The 18,510-nt window shown below is 37.1% G+C and overlaps 1 protein-coding gene across 1 annotated transcript in view; it reads left to right on the plus strand.

Moving 5' to 3' along the window:
- The window catches only part of fgf10a (fibroblast growth factor 10a), a 38,639-nt gene extending 22,842 nt beyond the window's left edge, over positions 1-15,797 (plus strand). Inside the window, exons 2-3 of the mRNA XM_088912051.1 lie at positions 11,751-11,854; positions 13,663-15,797. Of these exons, the coding sequence (XP_088768177.1) occupies positions 11,751-11,854; positions 13,663-13,854 (296 nt within the window). The 3' untranslated portion in view covers positions 13,855-15,797. The remainder of the gene's footprint in view (positions 1-11,750; positions 11,855-13,662) is intronic.
- Positions 15,798-18,510: the final 2,713 nt, after the last annotated feature.

Below are 18,510 nucleotides of genomic sequence, written 5' to 3' on the forward strand. Positions count from 1 at the left end.
CCATCGCAGATTCTACTTTCTGCCTCCCACTGTTTTATGCTTTTCTAATGCAACACGTTCCCATGTCAGACCCTTTAGTCTAGATGACCGTCCACATTGTTGAGTGCTGGCTTTGACATTTACGGGGAGGCTAAGTCCATTTTCTCCTGCTGTCTTTCTCTATTTTAACATTAGCGTGGTAGCACCCTTATTTTCAGTGGTTTCAGCACGCTCTGTTCGTAGGCTGGCTCTCGATAGACAGACACACAGAAGCAGCAATACAGTGCAAAACAGTACTTGTTGGAAAATAAAAGCCTAGGTCTGTTCTGAGCACCTGAGCTTCTGAAAGGCCACAAACAAAAACAGCAAACAACCAAAATTCAAATCACAAATCCCTGTAGCAAGATCCAGTCCTTAACACCCTGTTCATTAACCCTTAACACCCTGTTCTCTTCTTCAGCTCATCCTTGCACTCTTTCAGATCTCTTTCCCTCTTGTGAGGGTCTGCTCTCTTCCACCGATAGCTGATTCCAGAGCTTTCAGTTTGTTCTTATTCTCAGTCTTTCATGCAGCACATCGATGAGGGTCTGCACCCTTTTTCCAGGTAGCAGTAACATCTGTTATATTTTTAATGCCTCTGAGTATGTATAGTTATTGACACATATAGTATACAGTACTTAGGGCAATGTACAGTGTAAGTATGTAAACATTTGGGTTTCTGTGTATTGGAGGAAAGAGCAGTAGGAACAACTTTGACTAAATGCTTTAGTTTCTTTGTATTTTTTTCAATTAATGCTACAGTTCTAGACCATAACTTTGCACAAAAACAATCTCCCATATTGCTGTACAAGGTACTTTCTCAGTTACATCAAAGGACATTCAGTTAATAGACATTGTAGGTTTAAGCGATAATACTTAGCCCATCAGGCATTACCACTGATTACCCAGTGGTTTTACGGCATTAGAGGAGCTTATGTGCCACAAGGCAGTAATCCTTCAAAAACTCCCTTGTGCAGGACTATTATTATGATTAGAAGATTAAATGTAGTCTTTTAAGTTATAGTTTTTATTTTTAACCTTGTTTATTTTTTTAAAATCTTTTATCATGTGTCAGTGTTTATCCGTTAGACAATCAAAGTCATAATGCTAGGATGGCTTCAGTTCTGCTGTGGATTTCAGAGACTTGGTAACTGTGAAACCTAACAAAAAAGGTGATACAACAGGTTCACATGGAGGATACGCAAAATATACAGCAGCACAGAGAGCAAACTAACGAGAGTGCATAGCCGTGGGTTGAATATGACTTAATAACAATGTTTGGTAAATTAATATATTAAGTGCCACATGCTTTGAATTGTAATGTAAAGGTAAGCTAGTGAGTTATTCTTGAAACATGTTGTTTCAGAGGTAATTTGTATTTTATATACAGCAGCTACCAGCTTTAAAATCTCATAAGTTGAATGGTATCGAATTCAATTGCAAACATGTGACTTCAACCCTGTTCTGCTTTTTGAAAATGCAATGTTATCATTCATATCGTCTTCTGTTCCAGTCTGACTTTCTATTGTTTGTCACAGAGTTGCACTGATAGAATGCTGTTCTTATCTGATAGCATTAAAGTGATGTTTACACAGCTTACTGCAATACTCCTGACCCAGGTGCCTGATGGTTTTTCTTCCAACTCTCATTTTCTCAATCAAACCCTTCCCTGAACAACCAACTCGATAATTAGAAAAAAAATTGTTTCCTCATCTACTGAAGTGGGATTTATTATTTATGATTTTTTCCTTGCTGGAGATCCCTAGCTGCTTCAAAGCTGACAACAATTAAAAAGCTCCAATTTACTAATTATTAGTTGAATTAAGGGTTCAATTAAGTCATTGAGAGTTCAGCTTCAATGAAAACCAGAAATTACAGGGGTCAAGTGGGTGCAGGTCTGGGAAAAAGCAGTATAACTCTTTCCCCTGGGCTTTAGTACAACCTTAAAATAAACGTATATATGAAGGTTTTTACAAAGACAATAACACAGCATTTGAAAAAAGCGAGAAAAAAGAGATCAAACAAGTGTAGAAAAAATTGACATTATATCCAGTGTCACAGTTCAGCTTCCTTGAAAAAGAAATATGCATTCTATATTTCTATTCTATAGATCAGACAGACAGACGGAGAATAATGTAAATTTAGAGGCAATTTGCAGGTCAAACAATTTAGACACACAATCTAATACTCTGTGCTTTCCCCGGGCTTTAATGGAAAACTGGAATAGTGGAATGTCACTTTCTCTGGTATATAATGGAAAAAAGTGGTATAGCACTTTCTCTGAGATTTAACACCTAAAGGGTAGCCCAGGTTAGAGATACTGATGCCTGGCCTTGGATATGGCTGTCAGGTGTTCGGGTTTTCAAACACCAGGAAAAGGTAAGGTTCAGGCCAAGAGCTCATTTAAACCCTTTTAATGTAACACACTGAATCATGTTCGCACCATTCTTCACATTGCATAATCTCCTCACCTGAGGAGCACCCATTAGTTAATTAATAAGCAGCAGCTTCCAATGAAGCATCTTTACAGTTTCTTATTACCTCAAGAAGAGCAGTCGCTTCTTGCTGTGCATTTGAATTGTTCTCCTCGTCCAGAACACTTCTGCCCAGCCTTTGCTGTGATAAAACATCAACAGGAAGGCAAGAAAGCCTGGAAGAGTGAAGCCAAAGGCCAGTGAAGAATTGTCGCATTTGTTGTCTAATATAATTAGTTTCTTATCATTTTCTTCTAGAAACTTACAGGGCTCAATTTTTTACGTTTTTTTTTTTACCTAGAGGACTGTGATGTTTTTAGTCTTTATCTCAAAATTCCGGATATATTTGTAAAATGAAGAGCAGAAATCACAAATGAATGTTTTCTGCTTTGATTGTGTAGTGCCAAAAAATTAGTTCTACTGTTGCTCCAGTGGTAAAGTTTCTAATTTAAGGTTATGTACAATAGTGCACAATATGTGTCCCTTTCTATGGGACAAAAATCAAAATCCTAGAGCATAAGTAGGAGATACGATGGTAGAAAATTAAAACTGGAAAATCTGATCTGGAGACAACTGTGTAACCATTAAACTTTGCAAATCAGTGGCCTTATCAATAGGAAACAGTTGATATCAGTAAATCTTATCTCTCAATGATATAGACCAGAAAAAACATTGGTGCTTCTTTTGAAGTTCTATTGAAAGGGTCAAAGCTGTTATCTTTGTGTAAGTATACAGAAACAACTCCATTTTGAACTGAAAAGCTACTTGCATTCTTCTTTTTTGTTTAAATAGACATAATTGAATGAGTGTGCCACAGCCAAAGTGTATTTATCCATACAAAAGTATTATGTACTTTATATACATTACTATGGAAATAATTTATTTTAGAATAAGCAGTTTACCAAGATGCCTAAAAAAGAGGTTTTGAAATACTGAACAATGGTCATTCCTCCCCAACTACTGTAACTACCAAGGCTCTTTTGAACGCCTTGGACACCTTTACCATTTTTGAGTGTTATGCTAGTCAGTTACCCTTTTCTATGTTAAAATAAAAGGCATTAATTAATTGAAGCAAAGCTCCACCCCTCCGCTGTGAGTAGCAGCAAAGCCCCTGTTGTAAATTGGAAACTAAAGTCTCCTTCCTGTTTGTCTTTCTTAGTCTGTCCTCCTCCCAGCTCATCAGCCCTGCAGTGGTTCCCCACTATGTTGGGGGGCTGGGACTGTCTACCAACTATCTAGCAGAGGGCTGCCTCGTGGGCACTAAAGCAGACTTCTGGCTCAGGTTGTTATCATAGTACTTAACATCTGAGAACAGCTAAAGAATCAGGTCTTTTAATTTTGATTGTAATCAATGCTGTTCTCCACAGAAAACACACTGTCCTAATAAAACCATACCCAGACTTAAACATTGACCATATGCTAACTTATTGTTGTTATTTTTAGTGGGCTTCTTTTGAAATTTTACTATTTGATTTTTGGATTTTGGTGTTTACATGAAGATCAGGTTGGGGAAGGGTGTCAGGAAAAATGTTACACAAAACATGGTTGACATTTAATCAAAGATCAGAAACAACCAGAAAGGGATGGTAGTGAGTGGACATTTCTAACAGGTATTTCCTTTGTTGCATGGCATTTAAAACAATGCCAGACTTCATAATATATTGTAACGCATACGGCCGACATTACAGGTTGTGAGAGCCGGCTTACCAGCGAGGTGACGTCACCGCCCTTCCCTGTGGATAGCAGGGACCTCAGCCGTCGGGCTGAGAGGAGATTTCCCTTTAGCTCAAGTAATCCTGGAGGCCCGGGTTTGAATCCCTAGCGGTGGGGGGCCGACCTGAGTCGGCAGTGGCAAGGGCGCATACCCACGTGAAGCCGAGAGCACTACAGTATCTTAATCTTGGAAATGGTTAATCAAGGTTAATTTTTTTGTGTGACACTGTGGATGTTAAGCTGCACCACACCAATTTAAGCTAAAGATAAATCATTTTATTTAAACTAACATATGTTGCAATATTTTTTGCTTTATTTTTGCTTTTCAAGTTAGGATATTTTATGACAGGATACTCTTGCTTGTCCAGTTATCCTCTTGAAAGCCATTATAGGTTAATATATCAAAGGCCTATATATCCTAAGTGATTTATACTTCAAAACAAGGAGTTATACATTTAATTTATCCCAAACTGATCAAATTAAAAAAAAAGGTTTTTAAGCATTAAAAGGCTTCTGTATGGGTGCTTTAAGAATACGCAAGGGTTTACTAGAAAGCCCTTTTTGTCTCAAGAAACGTGTTGTACGCTGTTGTTATTTGCCTGTTATACAGCCAAGGCCACTTCTTTTTTTGAGAGCTTGAATCATCCCTTATGTAAGAAAAGGAGATGTCTGACATGTCAGTCAAACTGTAAGGTTTTCCAGACAGGCTGAAAAAGAATTTTTGTAGTAGCATTTCAAGAACAGAATCTCAGATGCTAATTTAAGTAAGAAAAACATATTTAGCTAGATACCTGGACTCCCAAATATCACAAATCATTCCTAAATTATGTAAAACCAGAGGCAGTGAGGCCTGTTGTCTTCTACAGAGGTCCCAGAGTCAACAGCCAAGCAAACAAAAAATAATTTGATTCTTTTTTTAATTCTTGTGCTCATTTTGGGAACATATAGCCCCTTCTTCCCAAATAAGCAATTCTGAGTTAGATCTTATGATCTGAGGGAAAAAAAGTTAAATGTGTACTGTACGCGCATGATGGAAAACGTGACTACCAAAGAAAAAGGGAGGTTAGCGCTGTTTTTCTGTCCAGCAGAAAAAAAGGTACAGAAACTTAAAACCGACCAGACTTTGATGAAATTTTAAAAAAGGAAATTATTTTAACTACTATAAGAAAATGCAAGTCTCTGAAGTCCGTTATTAATTCCCCAGCCATATTACACCTTGTTACAGCACGATTACTCAGCAGAAACAAAACGCCTCCTGAGTGAAACATGTGGCTCTTAATTTTTGCCAGGCCTGAGAACAAAAGCTTCAAATGTGCTCCAGCAACGTACTGTACATGTATATACTGTATGGATAGAGAGAGTGTCAATATGCTATTTAGCATATCTGTGTCAATACTTCTTAAAAATTATAAAGTAGTGAATATAGTATGTTAAATCCTAAAAGCTAGATTACAGTATATGATGTACAGTATAATAGTATTTAGTTTAGGCACAATATTTCAGAAATCAGAAAAGCCTGCTGAATAGTTCAGTATTGGTAGCAGGGTTTGGGAAAAAAGACTACTATTTCCCATAGTTCAACACAATAGATCTGGAAAATATTTCTTGATATTTTGAGGTGCAAAGGTGTATGAAACATTGTTCTTAATTCACTGAATTTTCTTCAGGTCATTTTGTTTGAGTCTAGTTTGAGTCATTGCTAGTCTTCAATGATCAGTTTGGAGGAAGCAGTTTGGAGGAAGCAGTTGAATCCTGCAGAACATCCACTAACTTTTGGACATGCACAATCAAGCTTTAGAAAATTGCAAAACTCTGGGAACTTACCAGTCTGTTTTGGGCAGTGTTGTGGGCCCTACCGTAGTTTATCTTGTCATTACACTTCTGATCATTCAAAATCCATAGTGTTGACAACAACACATTGCTTTTCTCGAAACAAAGAAAATCAGATCTGTGCATAGATTAATCATGCTGCAGGAAAAAGGCAAAAAACTTTTTTGTGTGCCTTATGGCTTCTTTCTTCGTTAGCCAACCAGTATCTCCTAGATTTAGTCATGGATTAAGTCAAAACTTTAATCCTCCTGTGAACAGCAATTTTCAAACGTGTCGATTGATGGCAACTTTTTGTTGGCCAGAGGGCATCGAGCAAACAAACAGCTGTCACCAAGCAGGGGGTTTGGAACTTGGGATTGGAAGCCAATCTACAGTACTCTTTTGATGCCCACAAGACTGGGAAGCACTCCTCCACATCCTTCATGCTTGTTATGCTTTTTTCCACCAAGATGCAGGCTGTTGTATTCTTCAGTCATCTAAGTAGCATATCCTGGAAATACTGTTTAGACACATTTAGGATTAGATATATCATATGGACATGTAATAATGTTATGTTTTAAATTGCTCTTAGTTCATGTTTTTTCTACTATTTTCAATAATTATGTACAGGAGAAAGAGTGCATAGAGTCTTTTCTTTTCATTATTATTGAATATACAGTAATGTTATTTGCCGTCCTATGTTGGGGTCACTCACACAAAATCATTTTAGGATTCCTGCAATGCATTATACAAATCTGCCAGGTTTTCTCTCAAAGTTCTTGTTGTTTTGTGAATCCCATTAGAATGTGTAAGTATTTTTTATGCATGTAAGTAAGCAGCACAGATGTATCATATTGTGTCATTGTAACAGATTGTCACAACGTGGTCTTTAAAGAAAATCAACGCGAGTGTAAGAATTTCTTTTAACAGCCATCACTCACTTGTTGGTGCTGAAGAGTTAATTAAAAGTGACCTTGAATGCTACATAATGAGTATAGCTCCTGAAAAGAACAGAGTGGAGCTTCTACTGAACATTTAAACCACAAAAGCCTTCCAGCAAGAGGCCAGCAGAGACCAGATCAAAGGTGCCAGTCACTGTCATTAAAAAACCAATGCCAGGTCAACAGAAATGACAGTTTTTAATAGGTAATCTGTTCATTTTATGACTATTGAGTCTGTAAAGTAATTGAAAAGGCATGTCAATCAAAAGACCATACCTTTTAACCAGAAGAGCGTCTCATGTCAGTTCCCAGGCCAATTACATACTATGGAGGAGAAGCAAACAGTTTTTGACAGGATGATTTGAAACCAGACAGGCCCATTGACACTATATATAAATATGCTTCAAAATAAGGACTGATGATGGTGAGTGGAATGGACAATACTTACTGATCATGTGTGACAAATAAGGAGAGGACCTCACAAAATAATATGTATCTATAAACTCTCATTAACAATAAGAAAAACTCTTTTAAACTACCTACTTAAGAATTTGTTAATAACTCATTAAATAAGAACTCTCACTCTCTCTGGTTTTCATGATGAAAAACTAAACAAAGGCAAAGTCAAACATACTGTACTTGGTATTGCTGACTGAAAAAAAAATAAATGTATCACTTAAGAGTTCAGGATAGATATTGCTTGTTTACCATTTTAAGCATCTTAGAGAATCAGGGAAATGATTAACCTGCTACTGTCTCGTGCTTGTAAAAGTCAAGTTTAGCCACAATGCAGGTTGTGTTCATCAACAGATTTGTCATCTTAGACTCTAATTCTCAAAACATATGCTAACGTGGGCTTTGTCATCCTGCCAAGAAAATAACCTTAAATTTCAACCCATGGAAAGGCCACCAACAGAGCTGTTTTGCAGTGTCAGTTTGGATTGAGGAGTGCAGACTGTTTCAAGATGAACTCTTCAAAGACCACCAGCACACATTTCATAAAATAACTCATCCAAGAGACCTGATCACGTTCAGGTTGGGGATTCAGTGTTAAATAATGCCAGTCAATAGATATGATGGGTTTTCTGTTTGTGCATCAACATTTTACGAGACCCTGGAGTCATAAATTCTTCTTGAGCTGAATTATCAATATGAATTTTAATAACAGTGAAGTCTAAAGGTGCTATTTTTTATTTGGCTGAGGTTTTTGTCCAAAGATAATGGTATTTGCAATAATTTACAGTACACAGCTGGATATTTTACTGGAGAAATTCAAATGAAGTACCTTGGTCAAGGGTACAACAGCGAAGTCTCATCTGGGATTTGAACCTGCATCATTCTCGTAATGAGTTTGGAAGTTTAAAAAAATTCCAAAATATCCATAATTTTCTTTCATTTTGCTTTATATCCAAAAACAGATTTTCTGGTATTAATAACTTAATCTTGAAGACTACCCTAAAATGATCTGAGCATGGGACTCTACGTTAGGTTATATTTAAGTTGTATTTACAGTACAGTAAGGTATCTAGATAAGTGCATAAGGTTTATAATGTCTTATAGGCACATCTTGGTGCCTTACCACCAAATAACACAAGTAAAACATGAACAAGATGTTTGCTGTTGAATATATGTCTCTTGCTTTCTTTAAGACAATCAGCAGTTTGAGGTTGACGGAAACGTGACCATGCTGCTATTACACAGAAAGAGATGGCTCTACAGCTCATTCATTCACACATATTTTTAACATCTACAGTGAAAATGAGTCAAGTGGGCCTGAGGAATTCATTTTGTTTTCTTTCTTTGAAAAGAAGTACTCTTATGGTGCTTTAAACGGGCTTAGCAGAGTTAAAAGTCAGCCGTGCAGACCAAAATTAAAGCGTTAAATGTCATGCCAAAAGAAATATCCCCTTTTGTGTGTATTGTAAAATAAAACTAACAGACATTACTCAACAGATCCTCTTCTCAGATGTGTGGCCCCAGCCCATGAAGTGTCAGAATCATGTTTGTTCGACTTCACAGTCAGATGGAAGTTTGTTGCAATTTAAGCCTTTTGTTACAATTAATGCCTTTCAACTCCCGGAGCAGACGGGGAAACGGTACTGAAGTAGTGAATGAGAGAGAGAGAGAAAGAACTGCTGTTGGTTTAAATACCACATCAAAGCTTTCAAAAGCAAATTTCTGGAACAGGTGCTTTTAGCGACCCTGCACCATATCTTATTTTCAAATCACAGGCTTCAGCAACAACAGCTCGTCTCTGATATTTGCTAGAGAAAGAGTTCTGTTCTCACATTCATCCCAATCAGGTGGTCCTCTGTGTGCTTTTCATGCAATCCTTTTGTTGTCCCAAGTCCTGGCATCTTTGATCATTAAGGACTCTGTAATCTCCCACCATCTTTCAGTCATCTCGTTTCAACTCTCCTGCTTTTATTTACTCCTGTTCTTGAACCTCAGGCATGGGAGGGGGGGAGTTATTGACTTACATCTCCAGTGATACAAGGAACTTGATATCTTAGGAAGGAACCCTCTCAGTTCCTGGAAAAAAGCCGGTGCTAATCCTCTGTCATGTTGTACTTAAGCATATTACTTTGTTGTATGTGTCACTGCTTTACAAGTGTTCCAAATAAGAACAAAAAAGCTAGGCTAGAATTTTGGTTCTCAAACTGCCCATGAAATTTCATTGACGAGGAAAATTGCTTTGTCAATGCCCCATACTGTATTTAAACTTAACATTTCCACTTAAAAGTCTTAAGTTCATGGTTTGTTTAACTGTGTGTTATATGCATACATATGTACTCTTTCTGTATATACACACATATGCTTTTTGTCTCCTATAGATTGTTTGGCCCACAGGACTGTAGATGAAATTGCTCTATTTACAAGATGTGTGGCAAGGTGAAAGGTGCAACAGCTAACAGATCTCAGTTTCCCAAATGGATTAGTGAAACTCCAGTGATTTTGAAGTCAGTCTTAATTAGAGAATAGGACCTAGAGGCTTTGACCCTACCAGAAGCCTAAGTTGAAGGCCAAGAGTTTGTGTGCAGAGTAATGTAACCCACATGTTCTTGCAGGAAGCAGCTGCCACTCTCTCCAAGCTCCCCCTACTACATCCTCCCCCCCGATGCCAAACACACACTCACACTTTATTTAGCCCAGTAAAACACGTTGCTGTGAATATTATCCAGGAAAAGCCTTGAGCCTTTAGCCCTGAAGATGAAGACGATCAGTCAAGAAAGCTGTGACCATGTTAAAGGCAGACACCTTTAGTAATGAAATCTATGATCAAAGAATTGTGCCAGATCAGCTCAGCCCCCATCCCCCAGCACAGACTCTTTCTTAAGGACTATAAAATTACACTGGGCAGCAGGATGTGGCAACTGTACAGCCCAGGCGTGAGAAAGCAGAGACCAAATGCGTCAGTGAAGGAGTGAATAAACATTATGGCATTCAATAAACCCAGAGGGCAGTCACAGGCCACCATGTTGTTTGTAAGGCAATATCTTTAATGGTCGCAGATAAACAAGCACATTGAGTGAGAATACAAGCACACCACTTCCTTCTCTTCTGTTTGGCCTACTTAATCTCCTAATTCCCTAACACCAACCCTTGATATTGGGTTATTGTAATTAAGTGAAAACAGTGAGCTGCTGCTTGAAGCCATAATTGGTTCAAGATACATTCAGATAATAAGGAGGGCAAATATCACTGCCAGTTCCTCTGCTGTGCCCAAAACCAAACAATCCTTTCAAACCAAAAGATCGCCAGTAGCTTTCACACAGGCTTGCAGCAGCTGAGAAAGAGATCGTCTCACAGTGGTGGTTTTCCCACATTACGAACAGCAAGCTGACAGTTCTGCCACACTCACCACAGGAAAGGGGGGCTGTGTATGGATTTTTCTGATTCAAAGAGGAGTTAATGGCCTGGCACACCTTAATACTGCTGGCAGTCAAGGGGGATTAAAGTATTGGTATTCAGCAGAGCTGAACCTGTCAACAAATGAGATGCCGTTTGGAGAGAATCAAGAATACATTGCGTTCCACGTTGTGCTTATCAAAAAATCCCTAGAGAACAAGGAAGTCTACATTAAGTGATCACAGCCACTGTTACAGAGTTTGTGTCATTTCCCATGGTTCACTTACAATGACTTTCACCAAATGCTGTCTTTTTGAAGATCTAAGAATTCACTGCCCAAGGCGTACAGGGATCGCCTTGTCAGAAATCACAAAGAGCTCAGAGCTCTTGGTTTAAATATCAAACAGTACGACTTGTCATCATCTGATCACTTGCATACTGCTGAATATTGCTTATTTTTCAGTATGTCATAGTATAATGCAATTGTAGCACATAAGGCCTTTGATTAAATAATTAAAGCTTTGGACAAAGGGAAAATATGACATCCCGAAGAAAGGAAATTTTAGACACGTGAAAGAAAAAGGAAAAAAATCAGATATCACATTACCTTGCATTCTGTCACAGAGATAGTCTATAATCTAGAGTTCTTAGGCTTTACAAGACGGCATGAAACAAGAAACCACTGTCTTTCTCTATAACAATCTGTTGGACAGTTTCACCACAGTTATTTTTCTATGAGTGCATGAAGTAGGAAAGAACAAACACATTTACTAAACAGATACCCACCTAAATTCTAGATGTTTTCCTGAAAAAAATCTCCTAAGAGCATTTTTACTTCCAAGAGCCCTATTATGAAGGATAAATATTTGTATCCCATCCAAAAAAGGTAATCACTTCAAAACATAACAGTAGTAACTAATCGGATATTTGCTTCTTTTGTTTTCAGATATACTGGAGATAAAATCTGTGGAGGTTGGAATCGTTGCAATCAGGGGATTGCACAGCAACTATTACTTAGCAATAAGCAAGAAAGGAAAAGTGTATGGAGCTGTAAGTATGCAATGCAATGTGTGTCATTGTGCATCAATGTAACACTCCACATGTCCTGTAATATGTCTAATGCAATTCGCAACACACTCCTTATTCTTTAGCATATTCTTTATAAAGTCTTTTGATCTGGATCACTACTTTCCCTTTTAAACTATTATTATTATTAATATTACTATTACTATATAATTACTGTAGCTTGCCAGCATATCACTTATTCTTATTCTGTTAATGTTCTTTGATTGAAGCCAGCTCTGGTTCCAATCTGTAGATCACTGATCTGAAACTGTAGGCTCATTTCAGGTTGGCGAATGAGACCCTTTTCTATTTTTTTCCAGCCCTTATAAAACAACTCTGTGAGGTTATATCGAACAGTTCCACCCCATTGCACTTGAATAATCCACCATCTGAAAACGAGCTTCAAACGACAAGCCGCTGTCTTCAGCTAGTGTGCCCTAAAAAGAATGCCTTCGGTAGGCAAAGAAGAAAAGAGCCATTCCCATATCCAGCTTATGTTGGTTCTCCTCTCTTTCAGCATTAGGGAATACTATATATATTGCTGTCTTGTTTTAAAGGCTCTTGGGAAAAGTATTGGCACTTTTCACTCAAATAGTCTCAAAAACATCTGTCAGATATTTTTTTGTTTGGAATTTCTTTTGAAAAAAGCTTTAGACATAAAACATTCTGATGTTTTTTTTCTCTCTACCCAATCGCACTTTTTTCAATCTGAAAAAATAAGATCGAAACAGAACGTCTTTAAATATGTCTTTGTTCTTACTTTTCTAAGATTCATATAGATTTTTGTTTAAGAAGTAGCTACTGTCAATTAATAGAGAAAAATTGTTGTAGCACAAAAATGGGACTGTAATGATATTAATTTCTATGACCTTATAGACAAATCAATATTAAAGTCATACACTCAAAGTATTTCTCCTGTTAAACTCCACCTAATTTTATTAAACTATTCTAACACCCATCATATACACTGGCATGGTCTATATGATGATGCTATACTGTTGCATCAGTAGTACATTTTTATGTAATCTACATCTTACACAGTGACTGACATACTTGTAAAACATACTGTTACTGAGTATGCTACTGGAGCTGTTTTTGAACTTTTTGAGTTGGACTATTTATTGCCAAAAAAGTTAAATTGACTGGTCTTACTATAGCTATATATATATACTACTGTATATATACTATAGCTACTATCTTGCTATTTTACCATCTAACAATACGGTATGTACAGTACTACTTAAGCCTTTGCAATTAATTTAAATTAGTGATGAGCAAATGTTAATACTCACTGTTGAAATAATATGCAATGGAGCTAATGACCAAGAACTTAAGGTCTAAAAGGCAAATAAATACTGGACGAACACAGTATGTTCTTTGTTATCATGTCGAGGTAATAATACAGTAAATGTTTCACTTGGATTTTACCAAAGGCTACTTGTTAAGCGAGGTGTGGCTCTTCAGTCTTCCATGTCAAAGTCTTTTGAAGAATGTGTCATATCGTCACAGCATTCATGGGCACACAGAACTAGTGAAGTATGGAAACAGCTTGTGACTTCAGCAAGTAATACAGTATATTTTCACGCTGTCATACTGGAGACTGACAACTGAACAGTTGTGTCCTTGAGCCACTGCCCACATTTTCTTACTGTACCTGTAAATGTAGTAATTGCATGGAATTCCAAGGAGTTATTATCAACTTCACCTTTCCGTTGTTTATTAGAGCATTTTTGTCAAAAGAAAGATGACAACAATTTTTTTCACGTCTGATTTCTCCACTGTCTGTCTTTTAGAGTGAATTTGGCGTCGACTGCAAACTGAAGGAGCGAATCGAGGAGAACGGTTACAACACATATGCTTCTTCGGAGTGGAAGCACAAGAAGAAGCAAATGTTTGTGGGGCTTAGTGCGAACGGCACGCCACTGCGAGGAAAGAAAACACGAAGGAAAAACACTGCAACACACTTTCTCCCCATCGTGGTGTAGCAGCTGGGAGTTGGAAAAAGGGTATCACTGCACTGAAGAAAAGATGGACCTGAAAAGTTTGCAAATGGACAGCAAAAAAGGCACTATTTGAAGACAAGAAATAGCCTAACCTGACAGCTTTGACTGCAGAAATTGCTTGTTGTGCTATATATTAATATATATATATTAAGTTAACAAGACTGCGTAACCCTTATATCATTGCATTTGGCACAGGAGGAAACACTGAACATTTTCTGTGCCAAATATTTTATTCTGCATCTGGACCAAAGGAAAATGAAAGAAAGATGGAACCTGAACAGATTGTGAACATAATCCATTCCACCTAACAACTTTGAAGGACAGGCCGCTGCTTAATTGTGGAATTTTGTTTGTGTGTGATCTTTGGGAGCAGTTATTTATGGAATACTAACTCATATCAAAAGACTTTAAATGCATGCTCAAGCTTAATGATCCAACGAACATCCAGACACGCAAGCTTTTTCTGGAAGCGCTTGGGTCAGACAAAAGAGCAGCAAGCTTGAGAAGTGGCTGGATGAAAGAAGGGATAGGATTTAGTTAAACAAATAAAAAAGTTTGAAACTACTCTAACAAAATGAATGCTCCACTAAGATTACATTTTTTTTCTATTCCTTTCTTTCGTAAATTATTTATTTTATGTGATATTTTAAAAAAAACTTAAGTCTTCAACTGGAGATGCTTTCCTGCAGCAGGAGAAAATGACCACTTCATCTATTACTTCCCCCAGACTCAGAGAATTGGAAAGTATACATATTAAACCCAAGGCAAGATGTTTTTCAAAGTAATATCATGATGTTAAAAGAGCAAACGATCAAAGAAACCAAAGATTTTGTGCATTATGAGCTTATTTTATCAGATACAAAGCACAAGAGTCATTAGAACTAATTCTTTAACAGAAAATTATGAAGAACAGGCACTTGCTTTCAAGTGAAGCTAAGCATCTCAAGTTTCACAATCACAGAGTTAAGTTTTTTTTCTTTCTTTGCTTTTCATCTGCATATAGGCAGATGGGGAATCCTAGAGCATTAAGATACAAGCTTATTTTGTTAGAGTCCGTCAGAGAGTTCAATGAAAGAACAAAAAACTGATACATACTCACTTTGTATTCCATCAAGCTACCACAACAAAGGCCTAGTTTTCAAAACTTGGTAAATCATTATGAAGATATTTCCTTCAAACTCTTAAAATGAAAAAAGCATAATACACACTAACACTGCAACTCACAGAGTAAAACCTATAAGAAAATACACATTTATGTTCTGAAACATTAGAGAAATGAACTGGTATACTTTAAAACTAGGTACCAAGTTTGAAAACTCAGGACTTTCTTCTTTTCTGAGTGTCACGTAGTAGATTTAATATTATTTTGATATTATTATATAAAATGATAACTCTATGAGATTATATTGATCCTGCCATCTTTCTTCAGAATTGTTGTTTTGAAAGTCTGTTTTATTTTTATTGTTTGGAGACTGTATTTTTTGGTACAGAACTGAGTTCTTTTGGAGAGTCAGATATATTTAAGTTGAACTTCTTGGATTGCTGGTTTTGGTTGATTTCTTATAAGTTATTGTTATGTTTTGCCAGCTCTTCCCTCTGTTGTTCTTTCAGCTCATATAGGACCTATACAATATTGCTACCCAATGGTAACTAGGATGTTGAATTATTTCTACTTTGATTCTTAAATAAAGATCAATGTTCCCCTTCGTTGCATACACACTTAATTTAGAGATAGGTTGATTAGTTACTGTATACAACATAAACATCTGAACTGCATTTTAAAGATCCTCCTACCCTCCCTATTACTAGAATATACTTGTGTTTAAAAATGTTTCTTTCATGTTGGGGAGGGGAGCCTGTCTGTATACTGCATTATGTAATGTACCCCTGTGTTTAATTAAAACCAGACAAGTCATCTGTTTCATTTATTATTGTTTCTGGGTTTTGTTTCTTATTTAACTTAAACATTTAGATTTCTCAATTCCACAGTGAGAATTCTTCCTGAGTAACTTTGTACTTGTGCTGCACCACTTTTATCTAAATAAAGGGAAAAAATAGAAGATTTTCATCAAGAACAATGCACATGTATCTTCATGTTGGTACAGTATGCAATATCATGATATAATTAAGAACATTGCATTTTAATTGCTATAAAAAGCTGAGTTTTCTTGGAAAAGCCAGGTAATAAACTGTCATTGTCATGTATCTCATTATATCTTCCACCACATTTATCTGGAAAGAATACATGGCCAGCAACAATTAACTGGCTTGAACCTTTTGAGAGTGATACAGTAAGATAAACCATTTAAAAAATCTACGTACTGTATAATCATTTTTTGCTAACCACATCCAGATATCATGGCAGTTCCCATCAGTAACATCTCTGAACCATTTCTGTATGTGTAATTTTGTATTTCCCTCTGTGGTTTTGACATCAGTTTATTCCATTGGACTGTAATAATCATCATTCTGCCAGTTAAATATTGTGTCCGGTCAAAGCTGGAGCTGTAACTGGCCTTAACAGTATTTACCTTATGGCTTCAATAGCTCTTCCTAGATAGGTGAGTGTCTGTTGCTCAGGCTAAAAAATGTTCAAAGCTTTAGTTTTGTGCCACTGTTGCACACACACACTCAAGTTCTTTTTTAAGATGTTGCTTTCTTTTTCTCAATTCTCTTTATATCCTTCCAGTGTTTTGTTCAATCTTTTTATAAATCCATTCAATCTAGTTTTTGCTGTACCAAAGGAGAAAGGTGGATTCACCATTACAGAAGGTTAGATTATTCCCACAACTCTGGTTCCGTGAAAGAAAAGAATAGTCTCTAATCAATTAGAAAATTGCTGATCACAGGGCAGAAAACTTACCAGTCATACCAATGCCACCTACTGGCTGGTCAAGTGAATGACATCCCATCTCAAACCTGTATAGGGACTGCCAGGTGTCCCAAGAGGATTGACAGCTACTCCTCTCTTTTAGGGTGTCAGAGTTATATGTGTAACCTAACACACTCTTTTATTTTGACGTTCAACCAATGCTGCCACTTTTTAGACCTTCCTGTAATGTGGGTTGTAAGAGTAGTCAGAAACTAATCTAATCATTAGGACCAGGATGTCACAAAGTCTCTATGATGGCCACTGACTACACTAGGGCCACATTCAGGTGATAACGTGCACAGTAGTCACAGCATAGATGTCAGAAAAAGAATGCACTGAAATAGGGCTCATGGTCTGGTCATGCCTCTAGGAGAATACTTTCTGGGAGGTGAAAGCCTGTGATTTTATAGGTCAAGGAAATTGCATCTACCTTCCAGGCACTGGACCACAGAGCAGAACACATCTGGAAAAACTACCACTTTACAAGAATAGAGTCACTTCCTAGAACATGCTCTAGCTGGATGGTAAAATGACAGAGCCAAGCACATACTTGACAGTGCCCCTTCAGGGCCAAAAACTTACAGTGGCCAAACTGCAGGATTCAGTTGTCAAATGGTGCCTCAAACCTAAGTCAATGGATTGTGCCACAGCAGCATTTGCCAGCAACCACCAACCAACAACCTGTACAGTTACAGATTGTTCAATCAGAGCCTTTAATGCCCTGTCCCTGCAAATGTCTTGAGCCCAGAAATGCTGTTGTACACCACCTCTGCAAGTTGTAAGTCTCTTCAGCAAACCATGTTGCAAAATCTAGGGCCCCATTCTGAATTGGAAAATGGCCAATCACCATAATTTATTTCAGCTCCAGTGCTCTCCATTTAGCTGCTTGTTTCTAAGACATCACTCCACCAGGCTACCTAAGCAATTCAGATTTTTTCATGCTGCTTCGAATCATATACTGTAACAATGAGAGATATTGGTGAAATTTAGTACTAAGTGAATCACTCACATATTCCACAGAGGTCACTTTCAAATCAAAACCATCTAGAGTTTAAATGCATCTGAAACATTTTAAATACACAGAAAATAATTAATTAAATAGTATTAACATATCCTGTACATTTTTGACTGCATTTCAGTTTATGACCCCCAAAAATTTTTTTCTATGTTACAATATTAATCTAAACTAAACTATCTAGTTTAATCTAAACTATATTTTCACAATATGTTTCTGTACTTTTCTCTGTTGTGAGGGAGAGGTGGACAAACAAAAGAGTTAGCTTTTCAACCTTTTGATAGTAAACAGAGGCCAGAGAAGGTTAACTAAGGATGTCTGCATGTACTGTAGCTGCAGCGGAAATGTGATAACCTAGCAAAAAAAAGCTTTTAGGACAAAAAAAGCTCAATCTGAAATTTAGTAATGTCACCTGTGTAACACAGAGAATTGTCTTTAGATGAAGAAAGGGTGCCTTGTGTTTTCAGCAATCACTTTTGCAGTTGTTGCTCTGCAAGGACCAAAGTTTAAGTCCTGGCATTTTAAAAAACATTTTTTAATCCTCTTGCCCCCTGCTATCTCTCTGCACTTAACAGAATACCAGGATGTGACGGTCATTCATCTTCTCACTAATGCACCCTCACTCATAAAACAACAAAAACAAGAACAGAAAAAAATTGGCTGTTTTCAAAGATGTGTTTTAATGGGTTACGTATGCGAGCAGGTAATTTGCATGTTTAATAACAAACAAATGCTTGCTGTGCTTAGTAAA

This window comes from Atractosteus spatula, chromosome 3 (assembly GCF_055471065.1).
Source record: "Atractosteus spatula isolate fAtrSpa1 chromosome 3, fAtrSpa1.hap1, whole genome shotgun sequence".
In the NCBI taxonomy this organism is placed as follows: Eukaryota; Metazoa; Chordata; class Actinopteri; order Semionotiformes; family Lepisosteidae; genus Atractosteus; species Atractosteus spatula.